This window comes from Brassica rapa, chromosome A06 (assembly GCF_000309985.2).
Source record: "Brassica rapa cultivar Chiifu-401-42 chromosome A06, CAAS_Brap_v3.01, whole genome shotgun sequence".
Lineage (NCBI taxonomy): Eukaryota > Viridiplantae > Streptophyta > Magnoliopsida > Brassicales > Brassicaceae > Brassica > Brassica rapa.
Genome location: NC_024800.2, coordinates 23,409,196 through 23,434,615, shown reverse-complemented (window position 1 = coordinate 23,434,615; position 25,420 = coordinate 23,409,196). Strand labels below are relative to the sequence as shown.

The 25,420-nt window shown below is 34.4% G+C and overlaps 4 protein-coding genes and 1 long non-coding RNA gene across 9 annotated transcripts; 3 read left to right on the top strand and 2 right to left on the bottom strand.

The window, feature by feature from the left end:
• Positions 1-418: 418 nt before the first annotated feature.
• On the bottom strand, positions 419-2,563 carry LOC103874585 (protein WAVE-DAMPENED 2). Of its 2 annotated transcripts, none has more exons than XM_009153007.3 (7): positions 2,324-2,563; positions 1,720-1,901; positions 1,489-1,565; positions 1,285-1,381; positions 1,125-1,196; positions 927-1,037; positions 419-844 (listed from the first exon to the last, which is right to left on the bottom strand). In XM_009153007.3, the coding sequence occupies exons 2-7, from the start codon at positions 1,879-1,881 to the stop codon at positions 647-649; spliced, it is 717 nt and encodes a 238-aa protein (XP_009151255.1). In that variant the 5' UTR covers positions 1,882-1,901; positions 2,324-2,563; the 3' UTR covers positions 419-646. The 2 variants fall into 2 exon arrangements, with proteins under 2 accessions (XP_009151255.1, XP_033129719.1); XM_033273828.1 differs by having other exon boundaries at positions 1,720-1,895; positions 2,324-2,515.
• Positions 2,564-3,807: 1,244 nt separating this feature from the next.
• On the top strand, positions 3,808-8,781 carry LOC103874586 (uncharacterized protein At2g34160). Of its 2 annotated transcripts, XR_004448687.1 has the most exons (6): positions 3,808-4,204; positions 4,342-4,390; positions 4,513-4,575; positions 4,671-4,735; positions 4,862-6,850; positions 6,976-8,781. XR_004448687.1 is itself a non-coding variant. In XM_009153009.3 (5 exons), exons 1-5 carry the CDS (start codon positions 4,043-4,045, stop codon positions 5,003-5,005), a joined length of 483 nt encoding a protein of 160 aa, XP_009151257.1. In that variant the 5' UTR covers positions 3,808-4,042; the 3' UTR covers positions 5,006-8,781. The 2 variants fall into 2 exon arrangements, 1 of the variants encoding a protein (XP_009151257.1); XM_009153009.3 differs by having other exon boundaries at positions 4,862-8,781.
• A 3,921-nt stretch (positions 8,782-12,702) lies between these two features.
• On the top strand, positions 12,703-15,161 carry LOC103874584 (GRF1-interacting factor 1). The gene is made up of 5 exons (XM_009153005.3): positions 12,703-12,905; positions 12,984-13,072; positions 14,259-14,335; positions 14,410-14,494; positions 14,568-15,161. Exons 2-5 carry the CDS (start codon positions 12,992-12,994, stop codon positions 14,934-14,936), a joined length of 612 nt encoding a protein of 203 aa, XP_009151253.1. The 5' UTR covers positions 12,703-12,905; positions 12,984-12,991; the 3' UTR covers positions 14,937-15,161.
• Positions 15,162-17,149: 1,988 nt separating this feature from the next.
• Positions 17,150-18,361, bottom strand: LOC117126214. Its single transcript, XR_004448720.1, has 2 exons — positions 18,243-18,361; positions 17,150-18,164 (listed from the first exon to the last, which is right to left on the bottom strand). It is a non-coding gene; the product is annotated as an uncharacterized LOC117126214 (long non-coding RNA).
• LOC117126197 lies at positions 18,158-25,416 on the top strand. 3 transcript variants are annotated; one of them, XR_004448683.1, is made up of 5 exons: positions 18,158-22,172; positions 22,342-22,471; positions 22,663-22,950; positions 23,040-23,256; positions 23,361-25,416. XR_004448683.1 is itself a non-coding variant. In XM_033273827.1 (4 exons), the coding sequence occupies exons 1-4, from the start codon at positions 21,931-21,933 to the stop codon at positions 23,061-23,063; spliced, it is 684 nt and encodes a 227-aa protein (XP_033129718.1). In that variant the 5' UTR covers positions 18,158-21,930; the 3' UTR covers positions 23,064-25,416. The 3 variants fall into 3 exon arrangements, 2 of the variants coding, with proteins under 2 accessions (XP_033129718.1, XP_033129717.1); XM_033273827.1 differs by having other exon boundaries at positions 23,040-25,416; XM_033273826.1 differs by having other exon boundaries at positions 22,663-25,416.
• Positions 25,417-25,420: the final 4 nt, after the last annotated feature.

Here is a 25,420-nt window from a genome sequence, read left to right as displayed (position 1 = left end):
TGATGAGTTGAATCTAAGAAAATTTGTTGTACAAATTATGGTGCTTTCTTCGTCCACTATAATGATTTAAAATAAAATATATATTCACATAAATAAGTCAATATTTGTTGTTTTTTTTTGGTAAGATGTTAAGATTATCATTTTTTGAAAGGTTACACTGTTGTTTTTAAACAACTTATTACAGCAAGGAAACAAAAACAACCAACAACAACTCAAGGTAAAAAAAACCTTAATGAAGTCTTATACAAGAAAGATAAAAAGAAGTAGAGAAGAAGAGAAAGAAGAACTTGTTAGTAGTAAACTCTTCTAGAATTAGCTTCACGCTTCTTCAATATTTTTTTTATAAGTTAGGGATAAGAGGAGATTAATCTTGAAACTAATCATCAGCAATGAAATTATTAACCAGCTTCGAGTTTTAGCATAATCGATTCAATCTTTAGCTCTAAGATTACTCAAACACTTAAAAATATACAGTGTCAGGTTTAAACGTTACGTAACATTAAAACAGAAATCAAGTAGAGACAAACGTGAAACAGAAAAAACAATCAATAACCGTTCGAGGAGAACGATTGAGAAACTGAACAAATACCGTAGATAACCAGAAATCAGAGTTTGGTTTGGTTCGGTTTTTTCCGGTATAATCAAATTAGGTTATGGTAACCCCTTCCTCCATGGAAGAATCTTCATTCACACTCACAGGCTTCAACTCTGTTTTGCCGACGCTGTGTCGGTTCTGTGTAGAGACTGACTTCGGATTCTCTTCACCAGAAGAGTTAATGGCATCTCCGCAACTCTTTCTCCTAGAGAGATTGAGTTTGGGGGACTTTGGACGCGTCAAAGGAAACTATGTTGAAACAAAGAACATTTTGATAAGCTTTCTTGTGACACAAGTAACGTGTGTGAGGTAATCTAGTTACAATTGATACCTTCTTAAGCTCTGGTTTCACGGGAGGTCCTTGGTAATAGAAGTTAGGCACCGGATTAGCCTTAAACTTGAGGTTTTTTCTTAGCTGTTTAATGGCTGCTTCTTGTTCTTCCTGCACATTAAATGTGTTCCCCATTTAGATATTCTAAAGATAAAAATCTTTTACATTTTCTTGATTTAGTTACTTAATGGGATTTACCTTTTGCCTTTGTTCGAGCTCGTTTCTTTCAGCTTCTAGTGCTTGGTGTTTCTCTTCAAGCTTTTGGTAGTACTAAACCCACAAAAATGACAGTTAAAATCGGTGAACAGAACAGAACATAAGTGATTGTTAATTGTCTTTGTTGATTATGAGTACATACCTCCTTGCGTTTTTCAGCGCGCTGAGCACTCCTAAACCGTGGAGCAGTTCCATGAGTTACTGCTCTAGACTTAGCATTCCTCAAGGATGTTGCAGCGCTGGAGTAAAATATCGTCAAGAATCACCAACAAACTAAAATACTATTTATCACAAATAAGCAGATTTATCGGTGTTTTTGTGAAGTAAGTATACTAAAAAAGGATACGAAGAAGCAAGAGAAGATTCATCTTCTTCATCCAAACTGTTCTTGTTATCAAGCTCCAACGGCTTCTTCACATCATTCTGATATATTAGAAAAAAATAGGTTAAAAACTTTTTTCATATCTCAGTCAATTCCAATGTCCCTCTATACAATACCTCAGTGATTACACTAGGTTAAAAACTAGGTTAAAAACTATACAATACCTCAGTGATTAGGTTAAAAACTATACAATACCTCAGTGATTACACTAGGAGGAGATTGATGATTCTGGGAGAGAGACGCCTCCTCAGTGCATTCTTTAACCTCGTAATCCTCCTCTGCAGCTAACTTGGGAGCCACGTGAGTCCTTCCATTGGATGCATCTTTGTTCACCGACTCAACAACTTCTCTTCCCATTTCCAACAACTAGTCTATTACTGTACCATAAATCACCAAAAAAATAAATAGACGAGATAATAGATTAAACAACTTGCAAAACATATTATTAGAACCTAATTTAATTAATGTTAAGGTTTCAAACTGTTTTTTTTTTTGTTATTTCAAATTTTCAGCTCTCTGATTGAATTTCCAGCATCCTACCAACCTAATTTGTTCATGGTTATAAAGAAACAAAGGTTTGATATTAATCTGGAATCTGAACATTTCGGATCTAAAAAGAAATGAACAGCATGAATCCAGATGACGATAACATTTAGAAAATATTATTGGTTGATACGAGGAACATATTTTTCATCAAACTCGATACAACGCGACAGGGGAGAACCAAACAAAAAAATATTTTCTTTTTTGAAAAAAAAAAAAAATTGAAAAACAAAAAACTATGAGATAATGTCCTTACAGATCTTGTCTGAAATGAACAATTATTCTTGACAACAAGTCTTCGTGACTAATCTTTCCGGTCTGTCGTGAGCTTTTTTCAGACAATAAAGAACAAGAACTCTCCCTCGCGCTCTCTCTCTCTCTCTCTCTCTCTCTCTATCTCTCAATGAAAAAGAAAGATTGCTTATGTTTCTGGCGGTGACTGTTATTATGGAACTGCGATTCATTTGTTAAGCTGTTGGATATTTATCGGCTCTGTTTTTTACTTGTTTAATTTGTCATTTTTTTCTTTTAACAGCTTTTTCTATTATTAGTCATTTCTTTTTGGCAATTAATTCTTCATCTCGGCGATTAAATATTCGAAAAGAATTTTGTCCAACCAAAAAGTAAACTCGTTGTCCGTTGATAACAGTACAAAAGTCTATTAATTAAATTAAAAAATACTCACGTTTTCTTTTTTAAATCGAGATTAAATATCAAGAATCAATTTTGCATCTTTATTTTCAACGACTAAAACTAAAGTACAAACTCTCTGTTATACACTAGATATTATATGCATGTGTCGACAAGTTTGAATAGAAATATTGTCGTGTAAAATAAAACATCCTCGGATAACACGTGAATCGTTGCACTTTTAAATTCGCGTAGTCAATGCTGACGACGGTTAGTTAACGCCGACACGGGGAAGAACACCCTCCGAACCCAACTTTTCTGATCTCAAATCTATCTCTGGGTCCTCTTTGTCTCAACCTTTTAAATATTTCTAACATTTTCTGGGAACCATTTGTTATGAAATTTTTTACATTTTGTTTTACCTTGAATTGTTGTTGATATGAGAGGTTTTATTCTAACCTGATATGAGAGGTTTTACCTTCATATTTTGAGTTTTAATTTGATGGACTAAAAAAAAAGTTCTCCATGCATAACCTCGTCATTACTTAATACAACACTGTGAAACATATGAGCATAAATTTCTACAATAAGCGAGAGAACCGACCGCTTAAGACATCATATTTTAAGCGAAAAAATAATTGTATATAGGGCATAAATTTTTTTTTTACATAAATAACAAAAGCATAAAATTTTAAATGAGCTTAAGGCATCAAGAAAAAAATGAGAATGTTGGACCGGCACTGGTATACCGTCCATTATGTAACATTAAGTACGAGCTGATTGAATAGCCGTAGAATTTATTAAAAAAAAAGTGTTTCATTCGATTTATTTTCTATCAAATGTGACAACGTGCGTGCATGGGCCAGTAATTATGTGAAGAAGAAGAAGAGAGCAATATAGAATACTCTGAATCTGGACTCATTAACAAATTGTCAAATTCCCAAGCCTTAGATTGTTCCTCTAACCAATCAAACCTAATAGCCCTATTATGAAATTACTAATGACATTTAACACTTTTAGACCAAAATTTCGATTTAAGTTCCGTAGCATTTTACAGTTTCAAAGAAGAACTTATCTTTAATGTTCTTAAGTAAGTAGTAGTATTTATTTATACGTTTTTTTTAAGGAAATTAATACGGAGTCCACAAAGTAGATCGTGAGAAATGCAAATAAGCATATACTTGGAAGCCAGATGATCCGTTTTTCTCTCTTGCTCGGTCAACGTACAACCCGGCGACGAACACGCGTCACTTACAATCACCTCGAACCGCTGTTTATAATGGTTTACACGCCTCTTTAACTCTTTTCTAAATTTCCCAAAAAAAAGAAGAGCGAAAGACTTATAATGGCGATGGAAGTAGCAACTCCGGTTCATGCACCGGCGCCATCTCCGGCGACCAACCTCATTGTCTCAGCAACAACAACCGCCGTGGAAACTCATAAGAAGAACAGGATTCAAGTTTCTAACACTAAGAAACCATTGTTCTTCTACGTTAATCTCGCCAAGGTAAGTGCCAAAAAAAGAACAATCGTTACATTTTATCACAACAAAGGTTTCTTGGTGGTCAAGCAACCGATTTATATATGAATCTAGTGACTGTAAATTGATTAGGATTTCGTTATTTTCGTGTGTATCTAATGCAGAGGTACATTCAACAGCACAACGAGGTCGAGCTTTCTGCACTTGGAATGGGTAGGTTGCTTACAAGTTACAACCATTTTCGATTTTCTTTATTTTTATCTCACTTTGTTTTTCTCCGTGTGTGTTTTAAATACTACGTTTCGTATATATAATGATTAATTGTGTATATGCAGCGATCACAACAGTGGTAACTATCTCAGAAATTTTGAAGAACAATGGACTTGCAACAGAGAAGAGTAAGTATAACGTTGTTTCTTCATTAACTTTATCTCTTCCTTACTTTATTTTATTTTTTTGCTGAAAATTTCATTTGTGTGAAACAAACAAACAGAAGTTCTGACATCAACAGTGGGAATGAAGGACGAGAACAAAGGGAGAGTAGTTCAGAAGGCCAAGGCCAGTCATTTATTTCTCTCTTAAAATAGCTTTAGCTAAAATCTTATTATTAAAGTATTTTCGATTTTATTATATTGCATTTGTGACATGTACAGATTGAGATTTTTTTCTTAAACTGATGTACAGATTGAGATTGTATTGGGGAAATCAGACAAATTCGATTCTCTAATGACTCCGGTGACCAAAGATACGGTGAAGGAGGAGAAGGCGGTGAACACAGAGGAGGAACCAATAGAAACTGAAGTTAAACCTGAAGGCAAGGAGGAGTGACCATGTAAACAAATTTCTACAGGTTTCGAGGATTAATATAAGTTTCTCTGCATAACGAGCAAACTCTTTTTGCTTCATTACCAACTCAAAAAACATATCAAAAAAGTTGTGGTCTTGTGGAAAGATAATCAAATGTTGTGTCGATGATTATTTTACTCTTCCTCCTTGCTGAACAATATAACAATGCTTTAAAAAGAAAACAATGTTTTCTTGAGTTTATATCATATCTACCTAGGTTTGCAAAAAGAAAATTTTCACGAGATATCTAAGTAGGCCTTGAAAGGCCTATCTCTCATATAAGGGCCCATTTTAGTAGGCCTCTGAGATAAATATTACTGTTGAGGACTTGGGTTGCGATACAGTGAAATATTCAAATATAGTTCATGCACCGTTGCAAACTTGCATACTTTTTCGATCAACATGATGGTGTTATTGTTGTAGCTTCTAAGTTGGAGAAGGTTTCGCTCAAGGTGCAAAACGCATGAGTTTTCTTCAAAGTATATGAAATTTAACGATTTTAACACGGATGGTTACACAATTATAAACCACTTATGACTTAATTACAATCATGAAACCAATTAATCAAATTTATGATCATTTAGCTCTTCGTTTAGGAGTCCACGTCTTAAAATATATAGAGTGCGTTTAAATTTATGAATTCAAGTCTCGATGTTGGAAAGATGTCTTTGACTGTCCTTGACTTCCAAGGACATTTTAAACCGGAGCTTCTAGCTCTAGTGGTAAAGAGCTTACAGCTGTGAGTACCGCCACCTGAGTTCGAATTCCGGTCACTGGGGAATTAACATTTCGGCATTGCCAGTGACAGAGGACCGACACGTGGCAACACGTGACTAGTCTGGACCACTTCTGTGGGGCCAGGATACCTCTGTATAATTCAAAGAAAAAAAGACCAAAATAAATGTCAAGAGAGGGGAGAAGAAGAGGTGGAAAAACGGCACGAAGTTTGGAGGCGAAACAGATGGATAGAGCGATGTGTCATTTAACGTCCTTGAATTTCATAAAAATGGAAATGAAGATGTGACGTTTCATTGGAAGAGGGAAAAAGCTTCACCTAAACCAAACATGGCATGTGAGTTTAATGTCTTTTCTCTTTTTTTTTTTTTTATCTTTCTTTTTCACCGAACTTAGTCACATGCTCCCTCTATCATAACCTCTAATTTCTTATAGAACATAAGAGTTTTCTAATTATTCTTGTGAATAGGTAGGCATGGTTATCAAAAAACGATGAAAGATCTTTAGTTTATTTTCTACTTATATTTGTGATTATGTTTCAAAGGATAGAAACTGTATCTGTAGAGCTTTTTGGTTTGCTATTTAGTTAGTTACTATATTTGTAAAAATAAGATGGATTTTTAGCTTTTTAGGATAAAAGTTACAAAACTGATTGAATGATTGACGAAATTTTGACTTTTAAAGCCTAATAGTTAAAATATTTATCACTACTATTAGGCACATGTTCTATTTATTTACTGAAATAAAAGATAGCGTCGAATGGTTGAGTTTTTTTTTTCGAATGGTTGAGTTTTTTTTTCGAATGGTTGAGTTTTTTTTTTCGAATGGTTGAGTTTTTTTTTTCGAATGGTTGAGTATTTGAAGAAATATAGACAAATTGAAACTCAATGAAGGGATGGGAGAAAAATCTATAGAGGTGTGAAGAGGAGAGGATTGGGTTGAAAAGTAGGGTCTGTTTCCTTGTGGAGATCATAATTATTTGGATGCCACTCTGCTAATCATTAATGCCTTCATACCCACCCACATGTTCCCTCTACATGTAATTCCAGTCAATTTTGTTGGACAAAACCCAAACACAAAGCAATATCAATGGTAAGCTAACCACTATTCTCAAATCATTGTTTCTTAAGTCGTTCACTTCTCTTTTTGGATCTCTTTTTTTATGATTGCCATTACCAATTGCTTGTCCTTGACCCTTTACATCATGTCTATGCCAGTTTGGTTCAAGTCATATATTTGCTTGCTTTCAATTTATCGACATAAGTTTGTAAAAGCTACAAGCACGACCAAAATAACATAAATTTTGTCGACGGTGACAATACTGAAAAGTTGAAAGTCCAGAGTAACCTGCTGGAGGTCAATGTTACTAGTATTTCTTTTCTTTTTTGTCAACCTGTTACTAGTATTTCACATTGCGCTTTTAATTAATCCAAATCAAAAGATATTGCAAACAAGATTTCGATGTTGGGACTAGTGCCATTGGATAACTTTCGTTTATATATGTAGTAGTAGTAGTATTATTTTGTTATATTTTTGAGGAATCTTATTCTACAACATTAACTTTTAAAGAGGAGTCTTGTCGCTAAAAACAAAGAAAAAGAAGAGTCTTGTCAACCACCTTATTGCAAATTTTGAGGGTTGGATTGGACATGGCTTTCAGAGATCATGTGAGCTTTTGGGACCCAATTTCTTAATTATTGATTCTCCATTTCTCACATATATAAATGTTTTTGTAATTAAATTATTGACAAATAGCACCACAATCCTTTGTGTCATAAGAATTCCAATATCATAACAGATTTTTTTCTTGTTACGAACGGTTATGGTCAAACTATAAGAGAACAGTCTTTCGTATTAATAAATCTTGTGACAACAAAAGTGTTGTGAACAAATGCAAATCAAAACTTGAAAAGAAAAACAAAAAGTAAAAATGATTAAGGCAGATATTTGTTTAAAATTTGTGATTATATGAATAAATAACTTTACAATCCGTTAGATCCATGTTTACAGCAGTTTAAAAACTTGATTTTTTCTTTTTTTTTGAGAATACATACTTTACTGGTGTACTAAGATTAAATACTTTTAGATGTGTCAAGAAAGATAAAAGTTAGAATAATATGTTGGTCAAGTTAGTCCATTTATATTCGGTATAACGCCATCCTTGGCTATTGCCGCTGCATCACATTAACTGGAAACTAATGATCAAACCCGTATGTTGTGGCCAACCAAATCTTGTAGAATGGGTCAAATAACTAAAAATGGACTAATTTCATACTCGAAAGTACCGTATTCACCACTATGGGCAACAACTTTCGGGAGCTCTAAAACAAGTAGCTGAAGCTTCAAAAGCTTCTTTTGTATCCAATTATGAGTAAAGAATGCAGGACTAGACCAAATAATAGCCACAAAGGTTTCCATTTGTTATATTTCATTTACATATTATATTACCTTCTACATATATCAACGTTAAATTATAAATCCTTAAACTATATGGTTTCATCTTTAGTGTTCAGCTACTTTATAAAAGCTGTTTCAACAAAAAGAAAATAACTTTACAATGAGCTATCGTTTACATATTCGTCCAAAGCTGGCCGTACGGACAGGCCAACGAGAAGCCACTAATGTATATGGATTAATGGTGTTTCATTTCATGCATCAGATACATATCTAAAGTTAGATTCGCATATCTCATTACATACAATTTATTTCCTATGTTTTTCTTTCCCCACGAATTTTATTATGTCGTCCTACTTTCTGAATTCAGAGCCTCTGAGCGGCGCCTCTCCTCTGCGACATAAAGAGCGGAGCAGGTCGTCTTCTCCCGATCTCCCTCCTCGGTGGGCCGTATTTCTCACCGCCACCGGGGATGGATTCGCCTAGTCGTCTTCTAGCTTTGGTCTTGTTTTTTGTTTCTGTCATGGGTCGTGATGTGCAGATCTGGAGGTTACTGTGACTCCCTATCACCACAACGCGACCTAGCTTCACGTTTTGGATAAGTCTTCTCCTTTCTCCCTTGCGGTTTATCGACAATTGGTTGAGGTTTTAGTGAGGTTTCGATGGTTATGGTAGGCTACTTTCGGTAGCTAGGGTTTGGCTTGTTAAATTTGTTGCGCCTCATCTCTGTTTCCTCCGATCTGGTTTCCTTGCTTGTGGGGTGTATCTCGTTTTGATGGTGGTTCAGGTTCAGTTTTCGTCCGGAGAGTTGGGATCTGTGGTGAGTCTGGCGCCATATGTCAGATCGAGGATCTGTTGACGGTGCAGTGTCGCTGCTGGGAGCAGGACAGGTGCTTTCGCTGACGTCGCTCCAGTTCTTTCTTCAACTCTAGTTTGGTTGCTGTTCGTCTGTTGTTCAGAACGTCTTCGGTGCGTCGCTATCGCGATCTGTTCTCTTAAGCGGGCTCGTTTCAGAGCTTAATTTCCGTATTGGTGTTCCTCATCTCGCTTGGTTTCTTCAGATGGTCTTGAATATGTGGTGGCTTCTCCAATTGGTTCTGGTTTTGTTTGAAGTCTGTTGGTTTCTTGATCCGTATGCAACAACGGTGAGTCGTCTCGTGGATCCTGGGTTGTCTTTGGCTTCTTATCGGTGAAAAGGTTTGTAATTGAGGCAGTATATTGGCCTCTCTTAGTTCTGCTGTTACTTGTCGCAGCCTGATCTTTTCTGTTCTTCGATTTGGTTGTCAAGCTTGCCAGGCGCTCATCCTCGGTTCGTCTGGCTGTCCCTATGTAAGCCTCCGGTGGTTATGGGTCTTTAGGCTACCTGTCTTCTTTAAAGTCGTGAACTTCTTTGAACTTTAGGTTTTTGGTTTGACTTATCCTTTGTCTTTGTGCACCCGTGTTTGGGTTTTAGTGTCCCGTCTGTGGGTTTTAGTGTCCCGTTTTTGGGTTTTAGATTCTGGGGATATCATCATTTTCCGCCAGCCTATGTATTTCATCTTTGGATCAATATAATTTCAGTTGGGAAAAAAAAAAAAAAAAAAAAGAATTCTCTTTATTGTTATTCCTTTCTTTTCTAAACATTTAAAAAAAATTGTAAAGCATATAATAATATATTTTCCTTCGAGAATAACTTACCTATATATATGTGTGTCTCAGTTTGTAGGGTTTGCAGATCTGCAAGACGAATGTATATTGTTAGTTGCATTTATATTAATCAAATTGAGATTACTGGTATAAGACTAGAAATTGCCAACAATTAAGCATATACAGAGAATGATAAATTTGGTTGAATTTTTTTTTTTGTGAATAAAAAATCGTTTTATCTTGTGTAAAAAAGAAACAAATAAATTGTTGGTAGGTGGAAACCAAAAGTTTTTGTTCAGTAACATTATTTGAAATACTAGTATTCTTTTTTTTTTCTTTTGAACAAATGCTAGTATTCAATATAGAGCACGTTTGCATATATTTCATGTCAGATGTAGAATCTAACAATTGGTAAAGACATATCTGAATACTATAAAACTTAGATTTATGGAAGAAAAAGTGAAGTTGTTCTTGTTTTTATCAGAAACTGAATCCCAGTAGTATAGTACTGTCACTTGCCATTAAGCATTTCTCATTAGTTATTTATAAACCGACAATTAACAAAACTTGCCAAATTTTAGGCGAGAAAAGACATAAAATATACGTGGACATCACATGTTTGACACATAGGCGTTATGTTGTTATGGTCGTTTGCATGTAAAATGTGTCTCTCTTTTTTTTGTGTAAAAATTCTCGTTTATTTTGCGTGCACACTTCAACCTACTCCATTCGTTTCAAAAATATTTTACTTTAAAAAAAATTATTTAAAAAAAATACATATTTTATATTTTCAATACAGTTTTTGTCAAATTATAATGAAAATTATGAAATTCAAAAACATTAATTACATTTTAATTTTTTATTGATTTAAAAATATAAAAATATAAAATTACAAAAAATTATGCATTTATAATTAAATTTTAATATATTCTATTAAAAATGTGAAAATTTTCTAAAACATGTATTATTTTGAAACTGAGAGAATATATTTTAAGGGTTTTGTTTGCTTTCGACTAAAAGTTTTGTTCAATTATCATCCATCCTCTTACTATATGTCAAAAGAAATTTATTTTGGTTTAGCAAAATGTATGACATGACACATTTTTGGTATTACCACGTTAACTATACGCTTTGAAAGTGTTGAAAACAAGAAAATCAGTTTCAGTTATTTCTTGCTCTCTTTCAGAAACAATAAAGAAAGAACACATCAAAGTATTCTCGATAAAAAACAACACATCAAATTCAAATTCATTATGGCTCTGAATGGCAACTGTGGTTTGAGCGGTGCGGAATAAGCGGTTTAACTGCAGTACGGTTTTAACAGTTATAAAAACATATGAATAAATGATATATTTAGAGATTTTTGTTACTGCGGAGCGGAACGGTTCGTAACATTCAAAGCCTATATGGCTTAGCGTATCATAGGGAAAAGGATCATAATCAAACGAGTGAAAGACGATAAAGTATATAGATGAAAAGCGCGTGGGGAAGATTGCAAACTAATAAGTCGAATCTCAATATGACGTCGGGTATCTAACCACGAAAATATCTCAGCTCAAAGTTTCATTGAAGGTACATCAACCTCAGATTAATTTACAAAAGCATATAAGCTCATAGTTTTAATTTATAGCAAGACAAACATTTTTTTCTTTGGTGTGATGTGAAAAATTAACGATGTTTTAATATCGTTCTTTTTTTTTTCTTTCTATAAATCAAAACTATGAGCTTCTTATATGCTTTAGTTATTGTTCTCAGGCATAATTAATCGGGAAAACAAAACAATTCAATAATCCTTGCAGATTAATTTAATCTTCAGTCATAATACAATAGTTTTTGGGTTCTAATATTTAAACAAACATACATTAAAAGTAGAGCCTCCGTGGTTCATATATGCAGAAGGAATATCTCGGATCCATTTTTGGTACCAGCGAATAAGGTGTTAATTTATATTTCATCACATCTACTAGAGAGCCTAACGTGGAAATAACATACCACGCAAAGGTAACTTGTTAAATCTTTTTAATTTAGTTTACCGACCATCGAAACGTACTTCAAGAATTCGAACAAAAGATAATGCGAGGAACTCTTATAGGCATCAAATAACTCCAAACTATATACTAAATTCTATCACCAAACCATTTCAAAAACTTTAGAGATCCTTTAGTCAAACATCATCAATATATCTAACATTCAAACCAATGGGCTAGTGATCGTACCGGCAGTGTTTTGTTCAAGGAGGCGTGGGCACTCGGTTTGGTTGTTTGTTTTCGAATTCTAGAAAATAGGTCTATATAAAATCAGATGACATTTTAGTGTGATTTTAAATGTAGTAATATAACAAGTAGTAATTTTTTTCTTTGCATTCTTTAAAGCAATGACTAGAAATTTACGATTAGCTAAGAAATTGTGACTTGAATTCACACATTTATTTATTTATTTATTTTTTTTTTTTTGAACACAAACTTGAATTCACACATATACTTAGAATTATATAGTTAGCTATTTTTGGAAAAGAAATAAATATAGTTAGCTCTCTAGTCGAAATACTGAAGATATTTTGGCTAAAATGGAGAAAACCTAAGCGAAATAAATCGAATGATATATAGAGTTAATGGTCTTGTCTGGAAAAGTTCTTCAAAATAAAGAAGCTTACTGTAGTTAAGGTTGAAACTTCAAAGCAATAAAAAAATGCAAACTTCAAAGCTCACGTCTCTATAATAAGCATGACTCGTCACGTGACTTCCTCTCCTTCGCAGGGACAGAGATAGGATGAGACAGAAAGAAACCAACAAAACCATACCCCAAAACCCAAGAAAAAGAGAAACAAGACTCTCTCTCACCCCTCCCTATTAACACCTCTCTCTCTCTCTCTCTCTCTCTCTCTCTCTCTATTTAAGAGACTTCACTGTCTCTCTGAGTCTTTTAACGCAAAACAACTTTTGTGGGGGAGAGAAAGCGAGATAACACACACACACACAGAGATATACATCTTCAATAGTTAAGAGTTTTCTATATACAGAAGAAGTGGGTGTGAGAAAGAGAAGACAGATACAAAAAGTTTAACATCTTCCCCTCTCTCTCTCTCTCTCTTTCTCTGGTGGCTTCTCTTTTTCCTTTGGGTTTAGTGGTGGGGGTTCTCTCTATAAAACATTTTTGCAACTATAAATAAATAAAAATAATAATAATCAGGTTTTATATAAAATAGCAAAAGAGATGCAACAGCACCTGATGCAGATGCAGCCCATGATGGCTGGTTACTACCCCAGCAATGTCACCTCTGATCATATCCAGCAGGTTTTCTTCTTCTTCTTCTTCCCCTTCTACTTCTTCTGCAACTTATATTATATCATCTCTTTGTTTATTATTTATGCTTTTTGAATTTAATAAATAACCTAAGTGATGAAAACTCACTTGGAAGATCCAGATACACCGTTTTTTATCTTCTAACACAACATACTTAAATGATAGATTATCTAATGGGTGTAACTAAACTGAAACTTCTAAGATTTTGTTTTTTTGGGTTCTTGTTGTTCTTGTTTTCATGTTTTTTCATAGATAAATTAGTTTCATTTTTGTGTAGTAGTAGTGTTTGCTTGGTAGGTGTTTCTATCTTCTTTCACCTTGTTGTCACTAGATGATTGATTCAAGTTTTTTTTCCTTGTCCATTAAGGTCTGTATATCATTTTACATATCTCTTTATCTTTTTAATAGGCTGATTTAAATAAAAATAATTTGTCTAAAACCGGAACAAAATAGCTATTAAGACGAGAACTTTGGTTGACCAGAACTTGAAAAAATTGAGGCCTATACATGTAACATGTCCAACGGTTGAAGAGCTTCTCTCTATGAAAAAACAAGTTTAGGGTCCAGCTGTGTTAAGTTCTTGAAACATGTAATGAAAATATTGTGGCAGCTACATGTCCAACGGTTGAAGAGATTCTCTCTATGAAAAAAAACAAGTTTAGGGTCCAGCTGTTTTAAGTTCTTGAAACATGTAATGAAAAAAATAATGTGTTCGAAACAGACAAATCTTGGGAACTGAAGATTGTTCACATTTCAAGCTTGTCTTGGTTTTCGGGTTCTGGAAGTTTCATTGATGGCAAAAACCACAAAGCCATTTATGTGAATGTGGTGGTCCTGTTTAGATTGTTATCATTAGATTTAGATCTAATATGTATAAGCTCAGTCCAAGTGTTCCTTCTTTTCCTTACATGACCAGATATATAACTTTTGTGGTCCTTAAGCTCCACTTTTATGTGGTCCTTCTCAAAATCTTTTAGAAAGAAAATCTTTCATACAACTTTTGCTATGTTTCAACGTTTTTTGTCTTTTGATAAGTCTGGAATCTCAAGTACTGGGGTCTCCTTGAGTTTCTTATGTCTTTATTCCAACAAAAGAAAATATCAAATCTTTGTTTATAGATTCTGTTCGTACCGTACCATTACTGATTAATGAAGGTTATGATGTTCTTAATCTGTAGTACTTGGATGAGAACAAGTCTTTGATTCTGAAGATAGTTGAGTCTCAAAACTCAGGAAAGCTCAGCGAGTGTGCCGAGTAAGATAAAACATATCTCCTTGATTTTCACTTGTGTGTAGGATATGATCATAAGGTTAAATATTTTGTTACAGGAATCAGGCAAGGCTTCAACGCAACCTCATGTACTTAGCTGCAATAGCAGATTCTCAGCCTCAACCTCCAAGCGTGCATAGCCAGGTAAACAGTTAAATCACAAGAGTACTCAAATTTTCTGCATAATACTGAAAAAAATCATTGGTAATATTGGCAGTATGGATCTGCTGGTGGTGGGTTGATTCAAGGAGAAGGAGCGTCACACTATTTGCAGCAGCAACAGGCGACTCAACAGCAGCAGATGACTCAGCAGTCTCTTATGGCAGCTCGTTCTTCAATGATGTATCAGCAGCAGCAACAGCCTTATGCAACGCTTCAGCACCAGCAGTTGCACCATAGCCAGCTTGGGATGAGCTCTAGCAGCGGAGGAGGAAGCAGTGGTCTCCATATCCTTCAGGGAGAGGCTGGTGGGTTTCATGAATTTGGCCGTGGGAAGCCGGAGATGGGTAGTGGTGAAGGCAGGGGTGGAAGCTCAGGGGATGGTGGAGAAACACTCTACTTGAAGTCATCAGATGATGGGAACTGAATGAGTGTTGCACAAGTAAGGTCCAGTGAAGAAGCAGCAGCAGAAGTAGTAGTAGTAAGAGTTTGAAGTTTGTTTGTTTTGGTTTAGCTGCTTGTTGAAGAAGCAAAGAACTCGTATTTACGTTTTAGTGTTTTTATTTTATTTTTGTGTTTGTTCCCTAAAAATATGAACTCTTACGTGGTGTAGTGTACCATGCATATCTGCTCGCTACAAGTTATGTCGCAATCTTAGTATGTTATTTCTTAGAACAATGATTTCTAGAGATCATTATTTGTGAAATGTGACGTAGTTTGAATTTGAAATTGGTTTGGTTTAGTAGGTTGACCAATTATTTACACGTAACAACATACTTCGAAGTTGAAATTATAGAAATTTGTTACAAAAAAAAAAAAAAAAAAAATTATAGAAATCTAAACTCGCAATGATTGAGAGATAGTAACGAAGATGAACCATAGCTTGTATAAGCGATGATGTCTCTTATGACCTGGCTCAAAAGCATCTCAATTTTTTTGCTCGATTTAGTTTTTTTAAATGCAGTAACTCTATATTAGTGTTGATTTTCACTCTAAGTTCTACTACATTTTTGATTAAAAATAGAGTAATAAGTAAAAAATAAAATCATTACTCTATAAATAGAATAACAGTAGTAAATGAGTAAAAATGTAGTAGAATTAAAAATGCTCTAAAATCTAAGTAGAGGATATGGTATTCGTCAAATCCTTATCACTTTCTCCTTGCTCATAACCTTCTTCACAATTTCTAACGCTTTAGGAATCACTTCCAAGAAACAAAAACCATTGTTGATCTTAGGTCTTTGCTCAGAGTGTTTGCTTTTCTTTGCTTTGGTATTTTATATTTTTTCTTTAATTTGTTTTTAACTTCTGTGAAAATTCCTTTTAAAACAAAAAACTTCTGTCAAAAATGGAAAATGGTAATAAAGTCTTACCATGGTTACCAAAAAAAAATTTGCCATCAATCATACATAAACATCTGAACTGAATCTGAATCAGAATCATCACATCGGTCCTTAACAAGTAGTTTCCGGAAGCGTATACATCATCACCATTATTCACTGGTGAAGATTCGGCAGCTTGGTCTGCATGTGCATCAACTGTCACATTACAATTAATTTTAACAAGAGGATTAAGAATGTCGTAACACGTAATACAGTTTGAGCATCTTCTCTAGTTTCACGAAATTCATTTGAAACAACTTTCGTTTGAGGCAGCTACAAGAGTTCATTCCTTTTACAACTTTGGTCAAGAGAATATAATAACTACAACATTAGTTAGTGTTTTTTTGGTTTAGAAACGAGTTGACTTAGGTGTTATTGGTTTATATATTTTGATTGATTTTAGAATCTTTTAAGTAAAACAAATGGTATTTTGAGGGTTTTTTATATATTAGCTCTTGCGAACATTATTATAACTCAGAGGCAGCAATGAACATTTAAAAGGCTTAAGCAAAATTTTGTTAAAAATATTTAAAGTGGTAGTTGTAACATATGAACAAATGAAGTAAGTTGCCAAATGAGTATGGGCCGGTGGAGAAATGACTTGGTTCTTTGAACTTTGTCTACCCCAGTTCTAAATAGTGGGAATAATGTTTTACATCACAAAAATGTTATCGATGTATGGTTTTGGATTTGAAGAGACTACGCGGATTTTAATGGATTTTAAAAAGAAAATGTTGCCAAATGGTCAAATTCGCCATCGCTAGTACCTTGAAGAATGACTTCAATTGACACAACAAGTGACAAAATTTTCTTACAAGAAATGGCCCTAACAATATTTATCGTATGTGAAGTTCCTCTTGGTTATACTCCGTCTTACATTTCATATTGCTCCAAATGCAAAGATCCAAATTTAAATGAAACTGCTACTTGGCCAAGCAATCCTAGATTGATTGAATTAACATTAAGTATAATAATGATAACCTCCATCCACTAGGACTTGGATATATGTTTGGTAGTGATAATAAAAAGTTGTTGATGAATGATAGCAAATGACTATGCAAAAGTTGTAAAAGACTTGTTTTAATGCATGAACTACGTAACAAAGGACAGATTAAACAAATTAAATGTCGTTTATGCCAAACGAGAAAACAACAAAACCAGTGGAGTTTGTTCGAAATGGCACAAAATCTATAAAAAGTAAAAAATTCTTTGTCCCAAATCCTAAATAAATCGTGAAACTATGATCACACAATGAATGTTCTTTTTTTATTTCTTTTCTTTTTTATTGATAAAATATTTTCTTTTTATTTCTTAAGTAATGAAAACAAAAAGTGACAAAATTGAAATAACACAAATATTTTTCATCGTCAAAGTGTAGCACAACGAATATACCCTTATTTTGTTTTATACAATAAAACTGCTACAATCAGTGAACTTTTGTAGTAGTAGTAACTGTTATATTTATTTCAGTTTGTTATCTTTTCAATGTAGTATTAAAGCCGAGTTGCAGTATGATTTGTAATTCGATATAACTTGCAGTAAAAATTTATGTGGTATAAACTGTAAGTTTATGTGGTAAGTTCGCAGTAAAAATAAAAGTAATCATTTTTTAAAAACTATTGACTGGTAACTTTTTTGATGTATAAGTTGTAGTATGAATTTCTTAATAAAATAAATGAATATATAAACATATTAATAGTGATATATTTATTAAAAACAAATAAACCATTAAATATTTAAAAATGTTTTAAATGAGTATTAAATTTGAAAAATAATTTTCAATATATATTATTTCTAAATATTATAATCAAATAATAATATTTATTCTAATATAAATAATAATAAAAAATGAAATAACAATAATAATAACATGACCTTTAAATTAAAAAATCCAATAACAAGGTTTGTTAATTGATTTTTAAATATCAGTAACAAGGTTTGTTAATTGATTTTTAAATATCAACTATGTACACTAATGTACCTTTTCGCGATCGTCCCACCATTCAGAATCCATCTCAATCAAACCGGTATTGTCATCTGCTGAAACTCCAGTAAAATTACGATCCATACATATTTCTCAATATATCGTATTTGCTTTTGAAAGGCTCCCAAGAAAGGCTTATACCAGTTTTCTCCAAAAACTCTTTACAAATACGCTCTCTTCCTACCTCTTTCGGTAACTTTTGTCTGTATCTAATTTTAGCCAACTCAATATCGAGAAGCTCCAAGAATACCCCAACATGCTCATCTTCCCATATAATTTGTTTTTGTTTCTATAGTTATGTTAAAATTATTAAAATACTATAACTTCATATAAGTTAAAATTTTGACATATCAATTATAAAGTTCACCTTACGACGTGTAGTTCCACCGCCGTCATCAGCACCAACACCAGCATAATCAACATTTTCATTATTAGACATCTTCATCCAAAAAAAAAAAAATTAGTAAACATAAAAAGGTACTCTATTATTTAAAACGATCTATAAAGCTAATGCAAGTAAAAAAATGAAAATATGATTTTCGCATAAAGAAGAAGACAGAAAAACTGAACATAAGCTTATTGGTTTCTTCAAGAAAAAAAAATATATCTTTTGGAAGTAAAGACGAAGAAGAAGATAGAACACAGACGTCAAGCTTATTAGTTTTTGCAAGTAAAATATGAAAATAACTTTTGCAAACAAAAAAAGAAGACATAAGAAAACATACCTTAAACTTTGTAGGTTTTGAAAGTGCATGATCCACACTAACTTAGGGTCATATATATATAATTTTATAATTGGTATTTTTGAATTATTATATCATATTAACGCTTAAGATTTTGTTTAATAATTAGTTAAAATTTTGAATAATTCAAAAAAATAGGAACAAGAAAGATTATAAAAATCTTTAACCAGCTCAAAATTAGGTGGACTCAACTTGGCACACGTAAGTTTTCAAAAATCATTATTTTCTTTTTTATTTTTTAAACAGAAAAAGTAATTAAATTTATAAATCAACTTCTAATACATGGAAATTTGGTTGATGTTGATTCAAGTTTTGATTTAGCAATTTTACAAAGGATCTAAGTCAAAATGATACCTCAAGTACAATACATGTTAAATCAAACTTAAAATCAAAAAAATAATTTTAATGCATGATTGGTAACATTTTTGAGTTACAATCACAAATAAAACTTAATCAAGTTTACCACATGTCACCAATCAAAGCCATAATAAAGATTCAAAATTTTCTTTGATTTTAGAGAAATTGATATTCTATCAAATTTAGTGCATTCTTTTAAAATCCATAAGAAAAGTAAACATGAAAGTTATGTAAATGCATTAAACCCTCATAACTACTACAAAAATTATTATTTAAGAATTCTTTCAAATTCTATTAAATTCTTGGATTGAATACCACCCCCTTAAGAATTAAAATGGAAACAGCTCTAATTAATCAAAAGAGAAAAAAAGTGGAAACAGCTATATCCCTAACCGTTTAGGCCTGGCCAACCACCATCCCGAGAATAACGATGCACTTGTAACATGCCAAGAGAGCTACAAGAAACCAAACAGGAGGAAAAAGTAAAAGCTTCCAATCATCATGTATCGCATCCACCACTAGACTGAAAGAAGCGGCAAGAAATCCTGCTGCAAAGTCACAATCTTCATCTATAAGGAAACTGACCATCAGATGTATGATGTGGAGATTGTAGGAGACCCAAAACAGAGCCATCCAAAGCCTTTTGCCCTTCTTAAATTCACCATCTAGCATTAGAAAAACTCAGAGAGTCACGGTCTTTAACAACTATGTTGTCAATACACGCAAACTTGGACGAAGTCGAACTGCCACTGGCCACTCACTACAAGAAAACACATTTTTGCCGATTGACTTTACCGACTGATTATGCAGTCGCTATATTTACCGACTGATTCACGACTGAATAGCGACTATGCAACGACCGAAATAAAGCAGTCGGTAATTCGTGTCTTGCGAATCAGAAAAAAATAAAAAAATCAGAAAAAATAAAAAAAAATCAGAAAAAAACAAGGAAAAAATCAGGAAAAAATCAGAAAAAATCACATAATGGGAGGTAATTACAACTATACTAACTTTCAAGATTGGATGTACAAGAGGATCGATGAAGAAACGGGGAATTTCTCGGAAGAGTTCACAACGGGAGTATACCAATTCATGGCATTTGCAAACAGTCAGCCTCTAACACAGGATAATAATGGTAAATTCTTTTGTCCATGCAGTGTTTGCAAAAATGAGAAATTTATCCCGGAGCAACGAGTTTTGAAACATATATATAGTAAAGGGTTTATGCTTGACTATTATGTGTGGTACAAGCATGGAGAAGAACTCGATATGGCTTTAGGCACAAGTTATGCTAATCCGACGCATTTAAGTGGTAGTGAAGAACACTCGAGGTTTTATGTTTCATACCCAAACGCATGGTGAGGGACAAAAGACTTGCAACTATGGAGTATGTGCTAAAGGAGAGAGTTATACAAATGCAGCTGATGAATCTCAGTACCACGGGATCTTAACAGATATCATACAAATCGAGTACGAGGGGATAGTCGATTTGAAAATCACACTTTTTAAGTGTAAGTGGTATGACCCTGTTATTGGTAGAGGCACTCGGAGAAAAAATGACGGAATCGTGGATGTTCTCTCATCGAGAAAATACTACAAATATGATCCATTTATTCTAGGTAAGTTTGTTATATTCCATATCCGTATGTAAGGAAACCGAAGCAGTCTTGGCTCAATGTTCTAAAAGTGAATCCGAGGAGAATCATTTTCGGAAAATATGAAGAAAAAGATCTAGTGACTTTGCAACAAGAAAACAATGATGCTGTTATGATGACCACAGTTGAAGACCTTGAAGTCGACCATTTGGTACATGCTCCTGGAGAACCGATCAATATTGATTTCGACGTGGCAGATGCAGAACCTAATGATGAATTCCGATGTAATTTATCATAATTCAGATGATGATGAAGATGGAGATGAAGATGAACCATACTAAGTTGATTAATTAAGTACTCATATGTATAATATTATCTTGTAATATGATGTTCTAAACTTCGGTTACCATATATAATATTATGTTTCATATATATGTTATACACTTTATTTGTCATATTTAATATACTATGTTGTAATATGATGTTATTTTTGATTTAGGGATTATGGTTTCGATTTTGGGATTAGGGTTTCGATTTAGGGGTTAGGATTCAGGTTTATTATGTACATTTTTATTTGCCTCCAAAAGTTCTTAAATCGCAAAAAACTTTTAAAATATATGTTCTAATATTTAATTATGTATATTTGTATTTTCAAATTTATTTTCAAAATTAACGACTGATTACCTACTGATTACCGACTATTCAGCCAAAAATTCGGTTTTGCCTCCAAAAATTATTGAACCGCGAAAATATTTGGTTATAATTTGATATTGAATTTCAATTTAATTTTCATTTTAAAAAATGGTGACTGAATTCCGACTGATCTAAACCGCGAAAACCCAAAATTTTATTTCATTTTTGGACCTAAAGCCCGCGTGAACCAAAGCCCAAGAGGTTATTACCCTTTCTGTTTTCGCGAAAGAAGAAACCCTAATCTCTGACTCTCAATCTCGACGGCCACTCTCTGATAACCGACGATCTTGATCTCGATCTCTCCCACTGATCTCTCCCACTCGATCTCTCCCACTGATCTCTACCACCGATCTCTCCGAATATGGGTGGAAAGAGGAAGCGAAATACCATCAAACCGAACACCTCTCGGGTTACACAACGCCCGTCTACTTTACCAACTCAGTATGACTTCGTACCGAGGGATCCATCTCCGTCCATCCCACCCGTTCTCCCTAAGAAAAATCATCTCCCTAAGAACAATCCTCTCCCGTCTGTTCGCGATTATCCTCCTCCGAGAAAGCTTTTTCCGACAACGAACTTCCCACCTTCTCAATCAGCTATGTCGCCTCTCACTCCAGCTGCTGCGACGTCTCAACCTCAACAGTGACAAACTCAGTCGACTGAACATATGAACACACTTCCTCCAAGTCAAGCGGCTCCAGTTCGAGCATCTCAATCGCCTCACAGTTCTGAAGAACAAAATTCTCATTTTCCAGAAGAGGAGGAGGAGGATATGTCCGATGTAGAGGCTCCGGTTCAACCTAATCTCGCCTCTGACCATTTGGTTCTTTTGAACTCCCTCCTAAACCAGCCAGGTCGAGCGAAGAACACAACTGTCCTGTCTCGCAACCTTGAGCCTGAAACCACATGGTATTTTGTCTTCGTTTCCTACAATTGTTGATGATTCAGGAATATAGATTTGTTGATGATTCTTTGATGATTCTTTGCTTGTCTGTCAAGAATATAAATTTAGGAATTTAGCTACAATATGTCAAGAATATAGATTTATTGATGATTCTTTGCTTGTCTTCTTTTATAGGTTTGGTTATGACAAGTCGAGCTTGTCTAGGAAGATTACCAAGACTTTAAGGAACAAGTTTAATAAGCCTTTCTACAGCTGGACTCAAGTGCCTAGAGACAGACAAGAAAATTACTTTTTGGAATTTGCCGTAAGCTTCTCTGTCTCTTCTCTGTCTTTGAGTTATTATAGTTATTAAGTAAGTGGTGTTGACTGGTGTTGTGCAAGAACATTTCTATGTTCATTGTTCATTTATCTTTTTGAAACAAGTTTAATACACACTGTTTTTTTTAATTCTTTGGTTTTTGATGGCTAACTAGTATCTTCTATGTTCATTTGTAGAAAACTCACACATGGGATCCATCATTGACTGGTGTTGTGCAAGAACATTTCGAGGCCATTGCTCTGTTACGACTGAAAGACATGGTCAGCGAAGTAAGGACTTCTCGGCAGCAGCCTGATTGGATACGCGACACACTGTGGAAAACAATGACCGACTATTGGGACACTGACGCTGCGGTTGCAAAGAGTGCTACAGCATCAGCATCTAGAATGTCTGACCGTCAAGGTCTTGGCTTTCACACGCATAACTCTGGCCAGAAGTCTTATATGCAGCTCCACCAAGAGATGGTGAGACCCTACTGCTTAGTTGTTCAATGTGATAAGTATGTTTGGTTTTTTAACATTTTATACTGATATTTTCTTCCATTTTACTTCAGGTTGTTGAACTGGGAAGACAATGAGCTTTGGTGAAGTATTCATCAGATCTCATACAAAGTCTGATGGAACCTTTAGTGATTTCAAAGCTGAACAAGTTATTGAGGCTTTCAAGAACAAAAAATAAGCTAAGTTGGCCACCCTTGAGACTGATGATCATACCGAGACTGGACAGCATCCACCACTATCAATAGAAGAGGAGAATGAGCTGTTATTCAGGTTAGGGTTTCTTACTGTCAAAACTTCATGTCTCTCACTATTCATTTTGGTTGTTATTGCTTGTTATTGATATAGTCTCTCACTCAATATTTTCTTTTTTGTAGGTCACTTTCACCAATGACAGGGGGCAAATTTATGGCCTTGGAAGCTTGAAGAACCAACTTAATAAAGTGGTATATGACCCAAGAAGCTTGTCCTCTTTCATCCAAATGCAACAGCAACTTGAAGAAGCTCAACGCCAAATCAAAGAACAAGCTGCTCTTCTTGCAAAGGCTGAGGAAGATCGTGCCCAAGCTGCTGCTGCTGCGGCAAAGGCTGAGGAAGAACGTTCCAGAGTTATAGCTACTCAGCAAGCTACGATCGATGAGTTGTTAATGGTTCGGAAGTACATGGCCACCACAGACCAGAGATTCTTGGACTTCATCTCCAAAGAAACAGCTTCATCTGATCCCCATCATGTTTAGGTCTTGCATTTCCCTTCTTTTGTACTAAAAACTATCTTTTTGATGTGTGAAACTTGTAAACTCTTTGGAGTTGTTCTTTCTGTTTGAAACTTGAAAACTCCTAAGTATTGGAGTTCTTTTGTGTATGGTACATGTATTTAAAACTTTTATGATTTCAAAATCGTTTTTTGTAGTACTAAAAGAAGATTTAAATAACAAATCATGATTTGGACAAGAAAAAACAATACACCAAAATCATACATTTAACAGCCAAAAAATATGGTAATTAGTCGCAATACAGTCGCGAAATCAGTCGTAAAATTTAAGCATTTCAGTCGCTAATCAGTCGTGATTCGGTAGCAGTTATATTTTCCTACTAAGGTAGTTAGTCACTAAGTCAGTCGTGTAATCAGTCGTTAAATTCAGTCGCTAAATGCAGTCGTTAAATTCAGTCACTAAGCCGTCGTAGTATAGTCACTAAATGAGTCGTAAATCAGTCGCCAAATTGCCTACTAATTACCGACTGCATTTACGACTCACTAAATGAGTCGTAAATCAGTCGCCAAATTGCCTACTAATTACCGACTGCATTTACGACTGATCAAAATAGTCGTAAAACAGTCGCTATTTACCGATTGTTTTACGACTAAATTATTTAGCGACGCGGTATATTATGACGACTCTGATCAGTCGTGAATCAGTCGGAAACGACCATTTACCGACTGAATACCGACTAATACTGTAGTCAGAAACTACCTGTTTTCTTGTAGTGTACTGCACCCACCATTGCTGCATCATCATCATCTCGAAGAAAGAGACCAAGGAAACACTGAAAAAGTCAAGGAAGGACACAAATAACATCACAATGTCGCTTCATCGTCTCTCCAAGCGCACATAGCATAAAATGAAAAATGAAGAGGAGGCAATTGTTGCGAAGTGGGTGGCGAAAAGATATTTCCATGATTGCGAGACAAAGTTCCGCATTCCTGTGAGACGTAATCCAAAAAAGACAAGTACAACAAAATTCCAAAATCAAAACCAGGACTATCAATATATGACAGAGATTCGAAGGAGAGAAAGAGATATTTGATGTGAACCCTAAACCCTAAAATAAAACGATAAAACGACGTCATAATCAAGAGAATCCACTCGACGCAAATGAATAAACCGAGAGAGAGAGAGAGAGAGAGAGAGAGAGAGAGAGAGAGAGAGAGAGAGAGAGAGAACCGACCTTGTTAACACAAAGGGAAAAAGAGATTCCAGAGATTCAACGACGGAGAGATTCGAACCATCAAGAGAATCGAAGAGCTAGACAGCCGACCTAGCTAACACAAAATTCCATGCAATTATTTTCCTCACTGCAGGTCATATCTATAGAACTAACTTTGGAATCGGATACAACGTCTTATCAGAAGAATCCACACTGGAGTGTTGTAATGGGGCTTTAGCCCAGATTGAGTTCAATTTTTAAACCCTTAGCCTAAAAGTCAACAGGGTTCGTCTTATAATCCTTGAAGATGAACAAACTCTACAAATCCTTAGAGAAACCCGTTCCCACAAATGATAAATATGTTAAATATGTAATATTTCGGCCCTTGATTTTGGCAAATCTCTGGTAGTTTGCTTTTACACGCCTGTAATGTAATAATATCTTTAGTTCTTTTGTACCATACAACTAGTTAAATGGAATAAAGCCAATCAACTTTTTTCACATGTTTTCA